Source organism: Pseudopipra pipra, chromosome 18, assembly GCF_036250125.1.
Source record: "Pseudopipra pipra isolate bDixPip1 chromosome 18, bDixPip1.hap1, whole genome shotgun sequence".
In the NCBI taxonomy this organism is placed as follows: Eukaryota; Metazoa; Chordata; class Aves; order Passeriformes; family Pipridae; genus Pseudopipra; species Pseudopipra pipra.
This window is the reverse complement of record NC_087566.1, coordinates 7,979,240-8,000,291: the sequence shown is the minus strand read 5'-3', so window position 1 is coordinate 8,000,291 and position 21,052 is coordinate 7,979,240. Positions and strand designations below refer to the sequence as shown.

Sequence of the window (21,052 nt, the reverse complement as noted above, 5' to 3'; positions counted from 1 at the left end):
ATTGACCAGAAAATGTAACACAAACAGGCAATTCTTCAGAACAAGGCAGACTTCCATTTAGGGCTTCAAAGAAATCAATATGGAAATTCATTTAAGCCCTGCTTTGCAGCATCTAGAAGATGCTGAAGAATTTTGTAAAGAATGAGAGAATGGTTTGGGATGGAAGGGACCTTAAAGGTCATCCAGTTCCAAACCCCCGGGCAGGGACACCTTCCACTAGACCAGATTGCTCAGAGCTCCCTCCAGCCTGGCCTTGAACACTTCCAGGGATGGGGCAGCCACAGCTTCCCTATACAGGGGTGGCCTCACAATCCTACACATTCAACATCAATCCCAAACAGTTTCACACTTTAACCAAAGAAAACAACTTTAAAAAATAAAATAAATAAATAATTAAGCATAGCCAAAACTGTTTTAGCCATTGTATGGTGATACCCATACTGAAAGCACTTAGAGCCAAATAATCTCCTCACATAAAGGGATCACTTGAGATTCACTATGCATTTACTATTTTAAGTTCTCCTGCTCCACAGGAAACGTACAGAGCCATAATGATCTCACTCCTGCAACAGCTGATCAACACTTTTCTGAGCACTGACTAAAGAATTAGCCAAGAATAACCACTTACTCCCCTTCTTCTGGAGCATTTGAGTTGTTCAATGGCAAAACACAGCCTTTAAAATAACTCTCCGAGCTAACTCTGCCAAATTCCCTGGAAACATAGCTATTTCATTTATAATTTATTTTTATGGAAATACCTTTAATTGTTTCAAATTGAAGAATGAAAACTCATGTACTTATGAAGGAAGTGGAGATATAACTCAAGATAAGATTTTAATCAGTTTAAGACAAATCTTACAAAGCTCCAGATCATCCTGCAAGCCATCCATGCTGTTCATTCAAGATTCCCTAATTAACTTGTTTCCACAAAAGAACACCCAAACACTGTGCAAACTACCTCAAAAAAGCACAAAATTACTTCAAATTTATAATTTTCAACTGACTTGTGAAACAACAGTTACATTTTCTAAACTGCAGGCCATTTTTACATCCCAATTAGAAGCCCAGTTGAACTGCCAGCAGAGAAATATAATTATTGGTTTGCTGAAATATGGTAAAAACTAGTCCAATAATTGAACTGGAAAAGGATGCTACAAGCATTCTTCCCACTTTTCATTCCTAAACTTTGCTCCCAATCAATTCCTAATTCAGCAAAGGAGCTGGTAACTGCAGCTTTAAGCAATTACTGTATACATCTGATTTTGAGGAAAAATACACTTTTTTATTCTTTAACCCGTCCTAAGAGGTCAGTAATGACTGGAATTGATACTGCCTGTGAAAATGAAGTTCTTCTGACCTGCTTGGTCCTCCTTGAGTGTGTTGGAGATGGTGGAGCCCGTGAGAGCAGCCAGGGTTGCTGAAGGGGAGGCCCTGTACCGGGACAGGCGGCTCAGCAGCATCTCATTGATGCTCTTGGCAGATTCACCCTCTTTCCTCATCAATATAATTCTTTCCTGCAGAGGATTTGCTATACATAGGCCATTTTCTACCTGTTAAAGTAGAGAAAAAAATACTTTAGATATCAAAATCCATCAGTGACTGATCACCTCAACTGAACAGTGACATTAAACACCACAATGCATCAGGTAGGGACACAAACAATCTCTGCTGACACAAGTTCTTGCAAAAATAAAGTGTTATAAAAGCTGGACAAATGAGTATCTTTTTGTTGCTGACTTTGTAGTTCAACAGAATAATTATATTAAAGATATTAGGTATCTTCTATTATCTTATACCTAAGATATTTAACAGAATATCTTCTATTTATTATACTTAGATGTTTAGTCTTAAAGATGCAACTGCTTGCCATAAACTTGAGTTTCTTCATGGAACTCTACTCAAAAAGTACATAATCCTCTTGTATGTTCTTAGTGATGGTTCACTGGCAAGTTTTGTAAAAAGAGGTTTTTAAATCATTTGCCAGCCAAAAAGTGAAAACAGTGATTTCCTTAGACCATAAACTCCAGGGGATGTTTAATTAAAGAATGAGTCTCTTAATGAAGATGTGATTTAAGCATTAGGGTTTTCCAGAAGCTGTACTACTACAGCCTCTCAATTCCAGCTCCATCCTCCCACTCCATCCTCCTCTGCTGAGGAGAAATACAGACATAAAACATACATTTTATATCACAAGAGAATTCATATTGCTAAATATAACGGCTGTATGTCCTGTCTCTGGAGATGGAATTGGACAATTCACCTTCTGTTCAAAGTAATTCCATATATATCTACTCAGATTACACATGTAAATATTCAAATCTAACATGTCAATTTGAGAGTGCTGATATTTAATTAAACACTAGTCATGCTACCAACACTAGAGACGTAAAACCCACAGAATTTCTTACTATAATTTCAAAAATATCCATGAAGACAGAGTGGCCTTTTGGTGTTTTCTCGTTAAGACTTGCAGGAGACCAAATCCAGTAGAAATATGTGCCATCTGAAGAAAGATGCACCGTGGTCATGGTACTGCCCACTGGGAAGTGATTTACTGGCATTGGGATTATCTGACATACCTACAAGACAGAGAGCAGAAGAGGCTTAAAATTGGACTTAATAGTACTATTACATTTATTTACATATAGTAACAGTACTATTACATTTAAATACATATAAACCTCAAATTTAAAACATAAAAGGATCATCACCTCTCTAATGATGGAGAGTATACCCCAAACACCACAAAGAAAAAAATATGCATCCTAAAGAGTTATCTACTGTCTGCAATTTCTTTGAAACTTTACTTGAAACTTTGGAAGAAAAGGTGAATCCAAACAGTTTCAGGAAACACACTGGACATAAATGTGTACATCCATCCTTAAAACCACTCCAGGAAAAACCCTAAAGTAAACAAAGGACCCAGTTTTACAAAAGGTGACAGTTGTTTATCTAGAAATCTGAATCAGATTTGAAACAACACCTGAATTTTGGGACAATGGAAGAAAAATGAGCTGTTCAGGAAGAACGTGTTCTTGGTTTAAGTCAAAGTCCATTTTGCTATTGTTTGATTGCTTTATGAGACCATCCTGGAATCATGGAATATCTTGACTTGGAATGGACCAAAAGTATCATCCAGTCCAACCCCTGGCCCTGCCCAGAACACCCCAACAATCCCACCCTGTCCCTGAGAGCGTTGTCCAAACACTCCTGGAGCTCTGGCAGCCTTGGGGCTGTGACCATTCCCTGGGGAGCCTGTTCAGTGCCCGACCACCCTCTGGGGGAAGAACCTTTTCCTGAGATCCAACCTAAACCTCCCCTGACACAGCTCCAGCCCTTCCCTCTGGTCCTGTCACTGGTCACAGAGAGCAGAGATTGGAGCTGCCCCTCCTGGGGAAGTTGTGGATTGGGATGAGTCTCCCCTGAGCCTCCTCTTCTCCAGGCTGAACAAACCTGTATCCCAGCTCTTATAGAACTCCAGAATATAGGACAGTGCCAGTCTGTGTATGCACATTCACATGGATATATAGAGAGAACACACTCTGAAACAGAGTAACATCCAAAACAAACACCTTCCACCACACAGTGATTTCAAGGCAGGGTTAGAAACAGGCACTTTCACAAAATAAGAGAAGAAACTTTGAGGATAAAACTAATTAAAGCTAAAAATTTGTGTGATTCATTAAGAATGTTTTCCTCCTGTACTCTAACTCTGCAGTGAACTGTTCCCTTTACCTGAAGGGTATGTTGATCCACCACCTGGAAAAGGTAGTGAGGTTTATTATCAAAAGACACGGGGCGATGGAGAAGTTTCCCATTCCCAAAGGCAACCCAGCCCGTCTCGAGCTCCTCGTTCCTGCAGTACACAAAACCCCTGGCAAGAAAACAAAAGCAGGATATTAAAACTCTTCAAACCCCTCCCCTGTTTTTTGGTTTGTCAAAGAACAACTCACAACCACAGTCTTGAACTTTGACTGAACTTCAATTCAAGTTGGCAATTTTTGTTGTGAGAGGCTTAAACATAAAAAGCCTCATGGCTTCCAAGCAATAAAGCAGCAACAAGGTACAGTGAGTCACAGCTGTAGTAATTATTTAATGAATGACATAATTAGCAAACAAATACTTACAAACACAGCAACTGTACAGCTACAAATAAAAAGCCACAAAACTAGTCTGTAGTATATCCCTCTCAGCAAAGAAAAAAACAACTTACTATACATAAAAAAATAAAATTAAATCTGAAATGCTATTCTGCTACTATGGAGGTTGAACTAATGGCCTCCAGAAGACCCTTTCAAATTCAATTACTCTATAATTCTAGAGAAAACGTACTCAAGAAGAATTTCAGATGAAAAAACCAACTCATTAAAACAGCACTTAATGAATATACACTATATCATTGAATGGATTTGGTGGAAGGGACCTTAAAGATCATCCAGTTCCAATCCCCATGTGCTCTAGTCTTGCTACACCCAGCATCTGAGAGAGGTTTATCAAAACAGTGACTTGTTTTTAAGCAGCAAATATGGAACTGTCACTCACCTCAAAGTACCGTGGAGTCCAGACCCCAACTTGCTTATTCCTCTGCCCACGGAATTGGTTGTGTAAAGATAGAGCCCATCTGCTGCAAGACACCTTCCTAAATCTGCATCTGGAGCAGGAGAGGGAACAGAGCAGAGATCACCCCTGTAACACCTGAACTGGGAATTCTCCAGGAGTGTTACACCACAACTGGAAACCAGCAGCTGCTCAGGCAGTTTTTAATACTGAATTTATTATTTGGTCTTTTAAGAGCTTCTGTAACACAGACAAAGTCTAAGAAACACAGCAGTTTCTTCACATCTCTCAAGCCTCACATGACACCAACTCACCCCAACACCAGGGCTCATCAAATCTCCTGCTGTTGCCAAATAAACTTTACAAGAATTAGGTGCCACTCACTCAGTTTCTCTTTGGAGACAATAAATGACATGAACATTGTGTTTCACAATTCTGAAGTACATCACCATCATCCTTTTCTAACTAATTTCCTTTTCCTGTCTTGTGTCCTCATTTCAGTGTTAAAGGTCTGGGTTTGGGTATCATGGCCAAAGCTGCTGTAAAAAACCTGAACTTGCTTTTCCTGCACAGTATTCCAAACTATAAATCCAGCAGGAACTAGACAGACCAGCACAGCCAACCATGGGCACACAGGGCTACTCAACCAAACTCATTTCAGGTGCAAAATTCCTTTACTTAAACACAAAACTACTTGAATATTTGCTATTAAATCTTTCAGAATGATGAAAAGAAGCAGAGGACTGTTCTCTTCTGCTTTTGCAACAGGTAACACTGTTCAGAACCGGCAGCAAGATAAATATAAGCAAAGCTTAGGACTCTGCAAACCTTCCTGCTCAGGGCTGCTGGTCTAATACAGTGTGAGGGAAGAATAACCCAACACTGAGCCTTGATCTAATTTCTGCTACAACTCTGTGCTTCTCTTGGTGCTCGTCAGCAGATCCTTCTACCTCTGAACACTTAAATTAGGACAAAATCTATTTGAAACACAGCACTTTGTCACTCAAAGAGCAGTAATTATTAATAATCAAGATGGGACACTCCTGTCCAGTCAACCTATTTAAGTTCACAGCAGTCAGTTAAGGAAAGGAAAAAAATCTATCACTGTCAGAGCAAGAAGACTTGATTATATATCTGAAAAACAGAGATGTCGTCAGTAAAGTTGCAGACAGCCTCAAATGACAACTCAGATTTTTAAATTCCTATGTCTTGCATTAAATGTCATCAAACTAATATTTCTGAAGCAATGTGAACTGCCTTACTTAGTGGAAAAAGAGTAGGCAAACAAAGCAGAAAAAACTGAGAATTAGTTCAGGGAAAGAAAAACAAAAGAAAGCAGTAAAATAAGAATATACAAACCCAACTGGACAGAACAAAAGCAGAATGGGGAAGGTGGGGGGGGGAGTAATGAACTTGTATTTCTAAAAATAAACCTGCTGTGCCAATGATAGCTGGTATTGAATACAGAGATCCTGCCCAGGGCAAGGGAATTGTGCTTACTGAGGGACTAATGAGTGGATAATGTCCAAACTCTGTTTGACCTCTCTGCAGAATTCCCCCTGGAGTCAGGGAGGGTCAATGTATCAACTGCTTTTGATTGTTTCCTACGGCCTCACAATTGAAAACAGCAGCTGCTACTCAGCAACCAAAAATCAAAGTTTTCTGAATCCCAACTTTAAAGCTTTACATTACTTTTCACACAAGTATCACCACTAAAAGCATCCTGCCCTCCCCTGCTCATACTGACAAGCCATGAAATAATTCACCTTTATTTTCGCTGCTGGAGCCAGTGTTGGCATCAGGGGCAGGTAACATGTCTTCAAAGCCCCAGGACACGATGTGCTTTCCTCCAAGCAAACAGGAGGGTGATCCAGGGCCTCCCTCCAAAAGCAACAACCTTTAAGCAGAAAAATATAATAAGATGCATAAAGAACAGAGACAGTAAAAATTAGCTACATTAAAAGTTAAGCTGAAGATGTATTTTAAGTAATTATTCTCTGTCAGAGCTCTTAAGGCACTTAAAGAAATCATCAATATTTAATTAAAAATTAAAATCTTAACACCCCAAACCCAATCAGTAGATGCTTTTATATTTGATTTTCTAATGTCTCCTGCAAATGACTAAATTTTGATCTTTCCTAGACCTCTGTAACTCTGAAGCAATTTAATCACATTTAAAGACATTCATCTCTAAATGCACTGAACACATTTTCAGAGCTGATGGAAAAGTGCCCTAAGGAGGAAAGTCACTACAAACCTGTAGAGAACATCAGCCACAGGCAGGGACCCCAGCTCAGTCTGTTTCTGTAATAGATGCACTGTATGAACAAAGGTTTTCAGCGACCCTCTAAAAGGACAAGAGAAACATGAATTAAAGATGTCTATTGAAGCCAGACTGAATCCACACACACAAACAGCACCCACAGAGACTGTAACACCCAGTACCACCAGAGAAGAGCCAAGATATGGCATCGACTTCTTTTCTATTTGTATTTCTTTTTGTGGAACAGTGGAATATCCTGAGCTGGAAGGGATCACAAGGACCATCCAGTTCGATTCCTGGCCCTGCCCAGGACACTCCAACAATCCCACCCTGTCCCTGACAGTGTTGTCCAAACACTCCTGGAGCTCTGACAGCCTTGGGGATGTGACCATTCCCTGGGGAGCCTGTTCAGTGCCCGACACCCTCTGGGGGAAGAACCTTTTCCTGAGATCCAACCTGCCCCTGCCCTGACACAGCTCCAGCCCTTCCCTGGGTCCTGTCCCTGCTCACAGAGCAGAGACTGAAGTTGCCCGTCCGCTGTCCCTCCTGAAGAAGTTGTGAATTAGGATGAGTTTCCCCTCACAAACCCAAATTTGGAAGCTTATCCCCTTCTGAAGTGATGCATTTAAATGTATATAAGGACTACAACCCTGAAAACAAAATTAAACCAAAGGAGAAGCTGTTTCTAATCTTGCCTAAAAGCGTTGCTTTAAAATTTGATTGTAGCATTTACAAGCATATGGAGTTCGTAACTAATTAAATTCTTGTTCATTTAATGAATACTTTTTTTTTGGGAGAACTTGTGAAATCAGTATGTTAATATAGTACAAAAGGCCTTTTTATGTAGAAATAAAGAGATTTAGAAATCTTTAAAGAGATATATTTTACAATTTCTGTTTTAAAGGCTATCGGGAAGAAGGCATTTTCTGAATGACTATTTCCAGGTATAACAGCCCAGCTGAGTAGGAGAATTTTGGCTGTGCCTTAGGCATGGTCAGTTATGCAGTGATTTCTTCAGAAACACGAGTGATCAGCTGCAGAGATCCTTTCCCAGCACTCTGCTGAATCCAGCCCTGTGCTTCCAATCACACGTGGTCAGCCTTAGCTCCTAAACTTTCCTCCTCCCCTGTTTTCCTCAGTGGCATCTTCAGCTCTTGTGCTTTCACTGATAAACCTCAGCCAGGAGAAAACTGACACCAAACACTTTAAAAAGCACCTCGATTAATTATTTAAAGCAATATAATTACCCTGTGGGTTTATTCTTAGGAATATGAAGAACCCAAGACTGCAACCAGGAATGTCAATAATAGTCTCATTTTTAAGGTTTTTGGCTTCCTCATGGTACCCAACACATGACTTAGATATTTAAAGGAAAAGCGTGAGGCTTTCAGAGGTGAACAAAGCACACCAGGATAATACAACTCTGTAAGCAAGGCAAGACAGATTTGCAAAGAAAATATAAGATCAACCCTCATTTCAAAAGCTCTATTTGAAATGTAGCTCTTCTACAAATTCAGCTGCAACAGAACATCCCATATTTCCCGCAAATTGACATCTGGGAAAAAAAATAAATGAGATTGTGTTTATCAAATTCAATTTATCTGAGCTATGTTTGAGTACATTGCCTTTTAGATAAGGCAATTGTCAGCGCAGAACAATTTGCCACATACCATAGATTTCTCATTGACTTCATTAGAACAAGTACACTAGAAATTAAGTGGTTTTTACTTGAATAAACCTTTTCCTAAAGCAAATTATGACATCTCTGGAGAACTCCAACATCTTAAATCAGAGCTGAACTTCACAGACAAGGCAGCAACCTGAGAAACATTAAAGCAAAGATTTTCAAAAGGCTACTCGTGAATTTAGACCCACATTCATGGGGCTTTGCACAAGTTTTGTGTGTTCCTCCCCCTCTCGATAGTCCCATCCCCTAAAGCAGGTTTTTATTAAAATCAATCATGGCCCATTTGTCCTCAATCAGCTGATGTTGTGCCAAACCTACGTTGGTTGAACTCTTCAGTGGCAACAAATATTTCCCAGACAACACTGAAATCAAACCTGACAGGAATTGTCCCAAAACCTGGCAGCGCCACCTTCTCCAGCCAAATGAAGGTGCACAAAGGGGCAGGACAAAGGGAAAAGGAGACAACTCTCCTCCATGATCAAAACGTTTGGAACCATTCCTAGAACAGCTCACTGCAGTAGAAGCAACAATATCCACAAGAGGCATTTCTAACCCAGATCCTTCTGCCTCTGCACATGCCAAACACACAGAGAAAAGAAGTGCTTGGCAGTTTCACCCTTTCCAAACCAATATTTAAATATTAGAAAGAAAAGGACTGGTGTGACCTGAAAATAAGTATCAGTCACATCATTTTTGATTCTTCTTTTTAAATGGACACACTGACTACCAACATCAACCACAGCACTGCCCTGGGCAGTGCTGGAATCACCATTCCTGGAAGTGCAGCATAATTTGCCACATACCAAAGACTCCTCATTGACTTCATTAGAACAAGTACACTAGAAATTAAGTGGTTTTCATTTGAATAAACCTTTTCCTAAATCAAATCATGGCATATCCCAGGAACTCCAACATCTGAAATCAGTTATACTTGACAGATAAGGCAGCAACCTGAGAAACATTAAAGCAAAGATTTTCAAAAGGCTACTCGTGATTTTAGACCCACATTCATGGGGCTTTGCACAAGTTTTGTGTGTTCCTCCTCCTCTCCCCAAGTCCCATCCCCTAAAGCAGGTTTTTATTAAAATCAATCGTGGCCAATTTGTCCTCAATCAGCTGATGTTGTGCCAAACTCATGCAGGGCAGAGAATAATTCAACCTACATCGGCTGAACTCTCCACTGGCAACAAAATACCTACAAATATTTCCCAGACAACACCAAAATCAAATCTGAGAGGAACTGCTCCAAAACCTGGCAGTGCCACCTTCTCCAGCCAAAGGAAGGAGTAGGACTAAGGGAAAAGGAGACAACTCTCCTCCATGATGAAAACATTCCCTCTCATTGCTCAGGGCAGTGGGGGAGTCACCAACCCTGGAAGTGTTCAGAAACCACATGGATGTGGCACTCTGGGATGTGGCAGCGCTGGGTTAATGGTCGGACTTGATGACCTCAAAGACCTCTTCCAGCCTTAAGGATCCACGATTCTCTGTGTCATTCCTTACCTTGCACAAGCCAAGGCAACTAGGGCAGCAGCAGCATTTTCCTTCTGCTTGTAGGGGATGTGCTGGCCGGAGGGCGACGTGTCCTCCAGCCAGGAGCAGAGCAGGGCCTCGATGCCGTTGAGGCAGTCGGCGGGTTCCTTGGTGAGGCTCAAGGGCTGGCAGTCCCGAAGGCAGTTCAGCAGCACCTCAGCAGTGATGTTACACAGGGAAGGGTCTGTTCTACTCTGGGACTGGATGAGGGGGAACACCAGGAGCAGCCCCATGCGGGAGGTGAACGGCGCCTGCTCCGGCTGCTGTAACAGCCCCTGACGCTTGAGCAGGGCCAGGGCCTCCTCGTCCCCCGAGCTCTCCCGGTCGTGCTGCTCCTCCAGGGCCAGCTGGCGCTGGGCGTTCCAGAGCCCCCGGAGGGCGTTCAGCCGGTATTCCAGCAGCCGGGCATAGGCGTTGCTCTGGTTCCCACACACGGACCGTAAGCGCTCGGCCAGCTCCGAAGGGTTCTTGGTCTCGAACGACAGGATCTGGAAGGGAAAAGCGGGTATTTATTTTAAAAAGACACATATGGCTGGGTGGGATTTCCAGATCAGCTGCTCTCTGCACACATTTGGGGGGTATTTTAATTTCTGGGTATAAAGAAAGTTACACTGGATCCAAAGAACACGCAATGGAGTTGTGCCCAACAGGACAAGGAGCAGTGGCCACAAACTAAAACACAAGTTCCACCTCAACATGAGGAAGAACCTCTTTCCATGGAGGTGACAGAGCACTGGAACTGCCCAGGGAGGACGTGGATTCTCCAAACCCACCTGGATGAGTTCTCGTGTCACCTGCTCCAGGTGACCCTGCCTGGGCAGGGCGTTGGACTGGGTGATCTCCAGAGGTCCCTTCCCACCCCAACTGTTCTGGGATGCTGAGTCAGCATCCTCACTGAACCTGGGCTTGGACAGGATGATTTCCAGAGGTCCCTTCCCACCTTAACTATTCTGGGATTCTATGACCCTGTTACTGCTGAGTCAGCATCCTCACCGAACCTGAGCCTGGGGGTTGCTGATGGAGATTTTTAAACTTCCAATTGTGACACTAAAACAACAATAATATAATTGTAGAGAAAAACACACACAAAATTGTATCTGGGAAAATAAACACTTGCCTCCTTTGGAGCTTTTTCTTTTGTGATCGAGGCAATTTTGCTAACAACTTCAAAAGTGCTGAGGGGTTGGAGAGTCCCAGGGGTTTAGAGCCCTCCTATGAAAACTCATAGGTCAACAGTCTTGTGTAATAAGAACGTGTATGTTCTGGTTTTGGAGCTTTTCAAACAAACAAACAAACAAACCAACAAACCAGTTCTCTCCAGAGAACAAGGAGTTCTGTTACACTCTCTCCCCTCCCTGTTTTTTTCCCCTCCTCAGTTTTATCATATTGCATTTAGCTACACCTTTCTCAAAATATTCCCAGTTGCTGCTTTAGTTTAAAAACCTAAAAGTCTCCTCATCATCATTTCAGACAGAAGAAAGAGCCCTTTTTGGCACTTCTAAATAAAATTGGAGACAAAGCTGGAACAACAGAAAACAAGTAAACCATGACACAGAAACATATTTATGGGTTAGAACCAGCCTGGTACCGGGAAAACTCAGAATTTTAAGTAATTTGCAGACAACTTTTCTCCCTCCAGCAAACAACAACAGTGGAGATCAGCAAAGTCACTTGAGCTGTGGCAACCTCAAGGAAAGGCATGAGCCAAGCATTTTGTGATCCTCTGGATCCAGTGTCCAAAGGGATCCAGTGTCCCTGTGCCACAATGACTCATCTCATCCACCCCCAAACACTCGGGTATTTTCATGCTGTAAAATTGTCTTTCTCCCACTTAATTAATAAATAAATATATATATTTTTTTCCCAGTATATTATATATCTGGGAAGGGGAAAGTGAGAGACAAAGAGCTGCAATGGGTAATGTCACACAAGGTTGTTTGGTTTGTGGTTTTTAATTGCAGGCAGCAGTGACACAGAACATGAAATAAATGTTTATATCTAATTGGAGACTTTTGAACAGCTCATTAAAATGCTCCAGGACAAATCACAGCTGCCATTTCCACACTAAAGGCAATGGAACAGCTTTGCAGGAGGACACTCACCACTAGAGTCATGAAAAGTTCACTTTAAAGGAATTCACATCATAATTACACTTGAATAGATGTTGTATTGAGCTTCTTAAAACTAATGAACCTCTTTTAATTAATTTCTCATAGGGAGTAGGAATATTAATTCCTAACCCACATATTATACATTTAAAATAACCACTTCATGTTCAGTTGTGTGTTCTGCTGTCTCAAAAATAAGCTTAATTGTTTCCTGTTATAGATGGAATCACCTTCTAGAACAGTTTGCTTTTGATTTTCTTGAACTAAACTGGATGGATTTTCAACTAAGTGACAACAAGCTGCAGAAGTCGGGGGGGAAAGGGGATGAATGCTTTCATTTTGAGAATAAAATGGGCTCTGACCACATCAATAACCACAAAACTTGTGATTTACATGGTGTTACATGTCTTGCTCCTCAAGTCCCACAGTTTAACAGGAAGGTGGATTTTTTTTCTTTCATTTGGCTCTACATCTCTGAGTCTGTCTTGTACCAATCAAGACAAGTCAGTGTCAAATATGTGCAGATATGCTGATGAAAAGCCTTTTCCTGCTGAAGTTTTATTTTCTCACTGATCTCACATTCACAATTTGCTTTATAAGCACAGTATGGTCTGTCTGGAATTGTTAAGAGTGTTTTGCTTTGGTCTTTCATGAAGGAAATAAGCACTAATTTGGGTAAATGATACAGGAAGTCTATCAGCTCCAACACATTTACAAGACCATTCCAAAATGGGACTTACAGACTTCTGATAACACAGTTTACATCATGGTTTTCATACACAGCTTATGGAACCAGTGGAAAAAAGCTTAATTATTCAACATCATCTGAAGGTCTAAGTTGGCATTTGCACTTCCAGAAAATAAGAGAATATTAGAATAATGTTAGAAGAAAGGTGTGAGGTCATCTGCTACACAGGATAACGCAGAAAATTATCTTAAAGTCTGTTTTCCTCAAAAGACATTTTACTTGAGGTCAGTACTCGGAGCTACCTCCTAAAAGGAGCTTCAAGCCCAGATGTTCCCAGGGAGGCTCTGACAAACACCTTGGGAACTTTTAGGGTCTGGACTCATTCCCAAGATCCCACCACACACCAGGGATCCACTCTGGCTCTCCCTGGTGAGCCAAACACAGCCCTTCCTACCCCAGCTCTATGACAGAGCTTCCTTTGGGCCATGCCAGGTATTTAACTGCTTCCCTCTGGGTGCACTAAAGACTTCCCAGAGGAATCCCAGCCCTTGCCAAGGTCTCCTCAGCACTCTGACTACAGTTTGCTGTATCTCCAGGCAAAGCTTGGTATCCTGAAACTATTTGAAGTCAAAACAAGTTAAAATAAAATGCAAGAAACCCCCCAGTTCACAACTCTGAAATGGGTGACACAACTCCCAACGCTGATAAAAGACACAGGTGAAGGGAGGGAACAGAAAATCCGTGCTAAAACAACTGGTATGAAGATTAAATGAGAAAGGTCTTCCCCATCCCCACCCAGCTGATCCACCAGGAATGCCCCAAGGTGTGGGGCCTGCACCCTCAGCACCTCCTGCCCAGGGCTGGCCCCCAAAGAGAGTTTCTTCAGGCTGTAAATGCTGGACTCAGCCAAATCTCCATTTTTAGATCCAAATCTAACCTTCCCTCCCCAGATTAGTTTATTCTCCTCCTATCCAGGAGATCTGACCGTTCTCTTTGTTGGAACGAGGGCAGATTCCTTGCCCTGCAGATACAGAGGTCCAGGACTCTCTGACACCTCACTGAACAAACAACTATTCCTCACTCAGCCAGAGGTACAATCCCCTTTCCTCCTGCCTTCTTGGGGCCTCGGGATTTACACCTGAGTCTGATTTGGGCCTGACTTCCAGCACCCTTTTGCCAGTGCCTCGATATTTCCCTGCCCAACACTTGGGGAGATCTCAGGGCAGACACAACCCCAGCCCAGCAAAGCACCTGAGCCAGTCACTGACCCATCACTTCACAGCTCCAAACATTTTTAACTACCAAGGCTTAAACACAGTCCAGGAGGATGAAGAGGATGTAACAAGCACACTGCTTTGCCATAAAACGAGTTACTCAAGTATCTAATTACATATAACTAAAAACTGTATTTGTAAGAGGTTTAGTTTTAATTTTGCAGCATCTTATCCTTACATATTATTTCCCTGTTTACCCTTTTTAATCGATTCGAATAAATATTTTAATTAGAAAATAATGGGTCCAAAGTTTCATCACTCCAGCTGGTTACTGACATCTTAAACATTGAGAAGCACAAAAGGTATCTGGTTTTAGATCCACCAGGGGAGGATGTCACCATTCCTGCTGTATCCAATATTTGTCCTGTTGCATCCTACTACACAACCTTAGCCAGGTACTTCTTCCCAGTAAACAAGATTTTTCACAATTTTGCTTCAGAAAGCAGTGGCTGACTCACCATTATCAGGGTAACATGGCTCTCTATTGATAGTAAAAATTATAATTATCACACAAATCTACACAAAGAGTTTTAGCCTGAGGTTTTATGACCCCATTAAGTAAATTTAAATGTGAGCTGCCACTAAAAGGCAGCTTTTTCCTCTGGCTAAAATTCCTGCCCCTTGTCCTCTCCCTGGTGCCAGCATTAGTGCCTGTGGGGTTTGTTTTAATTCTACTACACAGGGAATTCTGAGCAATGAAGCTGCTCACAAAGGTGGTTTTTTTTCCTAAAGTTACATATTGGAAAGAGAAGCCTTTAAATCTCCCAAAAAGCATTTAATTCCTTTTCTACAGAACTCAGTTGGCTGACCTTCACATAAAGATGAAGATGGTGGTACATTCACCAGGACCAATGACACCCCTAAGACCCTCCTGAGTATTAAACAAGTATTATTCCCATCTCCCAAGAGGAACAAACCAGACAGAAAAGCAGACACAACCCCAAAATCATAAAGTATCTTTAACAGCAGCATGAAAAAAATTAACTACATTGCTTCTAACACCCCATTACAGGTATAAGGTAATTCCCTTGTACAGATATACAAGCAGCACCACTTGTTTACTTGGTCCTTTTGTCTCTAGAAACATCAATAAAACAATGTAAAAAAGCCTGAATTACAAAAAGTATGGATTATTCTATAAGGGAAACAGCACAAGTGACAGTTTTAAAGGTACCCTGAAGATTGAGATCCACAGCCAAACCCCAGCTGCTCCAGGAACAGCACTGTGTCCATACTCCTTGTCTCATTCCACGTCGCTGTGCTTGGGAACAGCAATCCCTGCTCGTGGCACTTCCTGGGATCCCGAGCCCAACACCACCCTGATCTCTTCTACACCATTTTCCTAAACCCTCTACAAGCTTCTTCCTTGCTACACCACGTGTAAAATGTATAAATACATGGGGACATTTTCGCCCTGATGTTTCAGATACTGAGATTTTATGGGTTCCCAGCAGCTGCTGTGCTTTCCATCCTGCTTTAGTGTTGCAGTTAAAAACTACAAGTTTCAAGGTTGTTCTAATTTTTTCTGCTCCAAGGAATTTTAACCATATCACCTTGTTCAAAGCCTCTGCTGATTCCTGTATGGAGCAGCACAGCTTTTTAACAACTCAGCTAAAAGCAGGAACTATTTTCCCTTGTGAAAGCATTAGAAACCTAATTGCTCAGAAATAAGCATGAAGACACATCTATCTCTTACAATTTTATTCTAAATAATTTTTGCAACTGCATAAGTTTCCCAAATAACCTTCATATCTGAGATGAATTACAGAGTACAAGCAAGCTGTAAACATAAAAATGCCATAAAGCAAAGGGTTGTTTCTTTGTTTGTTCATTAAAATATTTCTTTGGCTCTTACTCAAGTAGTAAATGAAAATATCTACAAAAGGTAAAGAAAAATCTTTGTAATTTAAACATCTGAGAGTGCAGATCACTGAATTAATCAGCTGCAACTGGTAACAAGATCCATATTTGGGAAACGTATTTGCAAAATCATCCTTTAGAAGTTTTCTAATGTTTCCCTGCAAGGAGAACTAAAACACGACCTCAAAAATAAAAAGCCAAGAGGCACAGTGGGCCATATTATGGAAGCTGAATAAATTCAAAGCCTTGGAAGAGGAATGCTGGAGTATTTGAAGGGGAAGGGGATGCACAAGGCAGGAGGAGGGTGTTCCAAGCCTGACACATGCCTGGATCAGCAGTTCCCAAGGCAGAGGTCACGACCCCAAGAGGGGTCACCCACTTAGGAAAGACTCAATTGTTGGTGGTGCATTAGGGACTTTCAGCTTGACAGAGGTGAAGCTTGTAGATGGAAGTGAGGTCACAACCAGAAAGGTCTGGGAAGCACTGACCTAGATAATTACAGAGACCTGCTCCCTCCTTCAGCAAACAGGGAAAAGTGACAAAATGTTTTCTCTAGTCTGGGAGGAAAATGGGTGAAAGCTTCAAGTTTAGCAGAACCCTTTGAGTCTAAATCGTTTTATGGAAAACTCAAGTCAGTCACAGGACTGGCACTAAAAGAGCTGCCAAAACAGCTCTGGACTTCAGTTCTGCAACTGCTCCATGGAGGGTCTTCCCAGGCTACAATGGGGAGAAGAGGAAAGGCCACAACTTTTTTCTTATTTTTATTTTAGTTTTTACTATTTTTTTTAAACTTACATTTGAGTAAAGATACCCATTTACAGTGCAGAGCAACACCTGCCAGCTTCACACTGACAGAGGAGGTTTAGATGGGATATTGGGAAGAAATTCCTCCCTGTGAGGGTGATGAGGCCCTGGCTGCCCCATCCCTGGAAGTGTTCAAGGCCAGGTTGGACAGGGCTTGGAGCAACCTGGGCTAGTGGAAGGTGTCCCTGCCCATGGCAGGGGGTGGGACTGGATGGGCTTTAAGGTCCCTTCCAACCCAACCCATCCTATGATTCTGTACTGACTCTGGTGCACTGGCAGATTAAATCTCCCTGGTTGAAGGGACCTCTCCACCTTCAGACAAACTCTCACCCCACTCCCAGGGTTACTGTATCCTTGAAAGATGTTTGGCTGGGAAGATTCTGGAAGTCACAGAATCACAAAATTTGCTGAGTTGGAAAGGACCCACAAGGATCATCCAGTCCAACCCCTGGCCCTGCCCAGGACACCCCAACAATCCCACCCTGTCCCTGAGAGCGTTGTCCAAACACTCCTGGAGCTCTGGCAGCCTTGGGGCTGTGACCATTCCCTGGGGAGCCTGTTCAGGGCCCAACCACCCTCTGGGGGAAGAACCTTCTCCTGAGATCCAACCTGACCCTGCCCTGACACAACTTCAGGCCACTCCTGCACTTTCCATTGTGCCACATCACAGACCAGCTCCTCCTCCACCAAACTGTCCCTCCTGGGTGGGCACTGATCGGCCAAAATGTCATGGCAACATCTCCAGCTCTGTCACAGGAGGTTGTCTCCAAGAAGCAGAAGACTTTGCACTTTGAAAGTCATTTCTCTGCATGAAAGGCTTTAAAACAAGGGTCAAAAGGCTCAAGTAATCACTGACTAATCCAGGTCTCTCTTGACTAGGGGATTTTGGTGGGAAACCCACACCAGGAGTAGCTATTACATCCATATCATTACAAAATTCTAGCAAATAAAAAGAAGGGCCCCTGTTATTTGTAAATATGCTGAGACAGTCTAAGAAGTTGGCAAATATCATCACATAAAAAATAAAAACAAACCAAAAACCTCCACACTCTTTAAAACTAAACATACTCCTAGAATAAGTTACTTTCAGGTGAATGAGAAGGTTAATTCTCTTGTAACTTACCATTAATATACATATATGTATATAAATATATAAAATACAAATAAAAGTTGAATGGGAGTCAAAATAACAAAATAATAAGTTTTTCATAAGACTTTCTTGGTATAAGTCCAGTACTGTAACATTTTTCCCTCTGCTTTTCTTTTTATAAATAGCCAAAACCTTTGAACAGAAGGACAAAGGAAACACATCCAAATACATTGACATTATTCCCCAATAAGCGTTCAAAGGGATATTTAAGCAAAACAGACCAGAATGACACACATCTCCACCCAAAAAACATCCATTGAAGTATTAAAGAGTATACATTTTTAATTAAGCACTTTATGGCAGAAATTCAGGGTTCTGACCACCACTGATGAAGCCCAAGAAGTGAATTAAAGAAGTTTACTAATCAAAGCAGCAGCTGCAGCATCTCCTACCCTTGTCCAAGAGCTCATCCCAAGAGATTTCTATCTGGACCATTTTCAAAGATATTTATTACATTGCAAAGAGGAGTAGAAACAGTGCAAATGAGCTCCTGAGTGGAGCAGTTGATGGCATGGCCACACTTCAATGAGATGTGTGCACATATTGCCACAAAATGGCTCCTCAAAGCCATTCCAGAGCACCAAAGTAGCCCCTCATTAAAACAGCAACATTAAAAAAGGCAGAAAAAAATATGAGCTAAATAATTTATATTTACAACACTTGAAATTTAATTTAAAAAAAAAAAAAAACCCTTCCCCCTCAATTTCAAACACTGTAAACCAAAATACAGTATGTGAGAAATAAGTCACTTGTGATCATCAGTTCTACCAGTGGAAGGCAATAAGAGGCTTTAATATTCTGTGACTTAAGAACAAAGATCAAAATAAGTCAAAGTCAGTAGTTATCAAAATAAGCAGCACAACAAAAAGTCTGATTTAATTATTTATTTCAAAGTTTTGTGCTGAAAACATTCACAACAGGGGAGAAATATCTCTGGAACAGGAAAAAGCACGTGAAACAGTGGCATTGCTGAAACATTGATTATAAAAGTGTCATAAAGAACAAGCCACAGCAACACCAATTCCGGCCCTATCTCCCCCAAACAACTGGAGTTTCTTAACATTCCTACATTAACAAAACAGTTCTCCAGGGCTAAAGTGTTTGTCAAGTAAAGCCACGTGTCAAGTTTCAGGCTGGAACAGACTTCTGGCCTAGCTGGAAGATCTTAAAATGAGGTTTGGGTTGGTTTTCAAAGGATATCCTACTTTATGATGATATAACATGAATAACACAGATTTTAGACTCAGTGCTGCTTCTAGAACTATGTCATAGAGTCAAAATATTTTCCTGAACACAAACTGCACTAAAAGCCAGAGTGGACTCTGATCACAAGGGAGAATCATTCCGTGTTTATACACGCAGAGATAAGTCATCCACCTTAAAAGTACCTCTTTTCCTGTTCATGTGATATTTGCCAACATCCATTTCATGGGAGCAGCTGATTTTCCCATCCCAGCTCCCAGAGTCACCTCACACAGAACCAAAAACGCACATTCAGCAAAAAACCTCTTCCCTTGATAAGGCTGTGGGAAGTTTTCCCCAACACCATAAAACTCCACGTCACCCGACGAACAATGATGTTGTCAGGACTGGCTCGTGGGTTCTGCTCAGCAACGCTAAAGCCTCGCTAAAAGGGTTTTTCGGCCTAAAACGGCTGTGACCGAGCAGAGCCCGGAGATAAAGCTCCTGAGAACCGGCCCCTCTCGGCTCACCCCGCTCAGCTCCTCTGACAAAGCCCCTGTGTCATTGGGAGCCAGAGCGCCGGCGAGGAGGGCGGGGTGAAAGAGGAGAAGGGAGGCACAGAGGGAGAAAAAAAATGCAGCCTACAAAATAGATGCAACCCATAATCCGTGACATTCAGTCCTTCAGCGTCTCCTCGAAGATAAAACAGCTGCACCGCCTGCCTGCAGCCAAAACCACCGGCACTTCGGGCAAGGGAAAAAGCTGGAAGGAAAATCCGGGCTGCCCTCCCGGCTCTCTAATAAATAACATTGGCAACAGCTGAATAAAACACCCGGGCACCTCAGTACCCTCGGTGCATCTTATTGTAAGGCTCATCAATTACAAACCGCCCAAAAGTGATAGCAAAAAGATACAAAGCCTTCAATGAAAATAAATGGGCCAAAGGCCACGTTGAAACACACGAGTGCGGCTCGGAATTCCAAACATTATGGATCCAAAACAAGGAGGGAGCCCAATACTTCACCCACCATTGACATCAGTGCCTCGCCACCCTCCAGCCCAGCTCCACTTTCGTTATTATTTGAAATAAATTACATTGCCTTAAAACAAGCAGAACGCCTCGACAGCGGCTGGCTCCGTACCCCAGAAGGCTCGTCCTGCATCCGCATCTCCCACCCTCCATCCTGGCCCCCCATCCTCCATCCCGGCCCCCCATCCTCCCCTAGTCATCCTCCCTGCACCCCCACCCCCATCCTCCTCGCCTCAGGCCTCGCTACCACCGTCCCCTCTCCCGAGGGCATCCCCCTCCTCCTCACCCCTCACCCTGCCCCGTCCCCCCTCGGCTCGGAGGACGCCTCACCTCCAGCTCGGTGTCTCCGGGCTCGGCCACCCCAATGATCTCGCTGGGCAGCTCGGCCAGGTCGGTGACCCGGATCAGCCCGTCGTGCAGGAAGATGGTCTCCTCCTTCACCGACAGCCACTGCGCCGAGTCGGTGGCCGCGGCCGCCGAGGCTCCCGCCGGGGACCCCATGGCGCGGAGGGCGGGGGGGCTCCGCAGGGCTGAGGCGAGGCGGGTCCCGCTACCCGCCCATGGCGGGGGCAGGGCGGGGGCAGGCGCGTCCCCAGCGGCCTGGGCGCCGGACAGCCGGGGCGCGGCGGGCAGCAGCGAGGAGCGGCGCGTTGCCACCGCGGCGGCGGCGGTGCGGGGGGCCCCGGGAGCCGCCGTGCCCGCCCCGCAGCCCCGCGTCCCGCGCCCGCCTCACACACACCGCTGACAGCGCGACGCCATGTTGGGGGCTGGGGCGGGCCCGGCGTGCACCGCGCGGGGAACAATACAGCCGGCCCCCTCCCTGCCGGGACACGCCCCCAACGGGCACCGCCCCCCGCGCCGGGACACGCCCCCCGCGCCGGGACATGCCCCCCGCGCCGAGCCCCGCCCACAGGGC

At 43.3% G+C, this 21,052-nt stretch overlaps 1 protein-coding gene across 5 annotated transcripts in view; it reads right to left on the bottom strand.

Moving 5' to 3' along the window:
• Positions 1–20,878, bottom strand: part of HECTD4 (HECT domain E3 ubiquitin protein ligase 4) — a 71,313-nt gene extending 50,435 nt beyond the window's left edge. For 4 of the 5 annotated variants that reach the window (XM_064674949.1, XM_064674952.1, XM_064674950.1 and 1 more), the window contains exons 1-8: positions 20,467–20,878; positions 10,011–10,528; positions 6,815–6,904; positions 6,324–6,454; positions 4,543–4,651; positions 3,736–3,874; positions 2,409–2,579; positions 1,358–1,550 (exon numbers count right to left, since the gene is read on the bottom strand). In XM_064674949.1, the coding sequence (XP_064531019.1) occupies positions 1,358–1,550; positions 2,409–2,579; positions 3,736–3,874; positions 4,543–4,651; positions 6,324–6,454; positions 6,815–6,904; positions 10,011–10,528; positions 20,467–20,637 (1,522 nt within the window). In that variant the 5' untranslated portion in view covers positions 20,638–20,878. The remainder of the gene's footprint in view (positions 1–1,357; positions 1,551–2,408; positions 2,580–3,735; positions 3,875–4,542; positions 4,652–6,323; positions 6,455–6,814; positions 6,905–10,010; positions 10,529–20,466) is intronic. The other variant, XM_064674951.1, reaches the window with a different exon arrangement.
• Between the last annotated feature and the right edge of the window lie 174 nt (positions 20,879–21,052).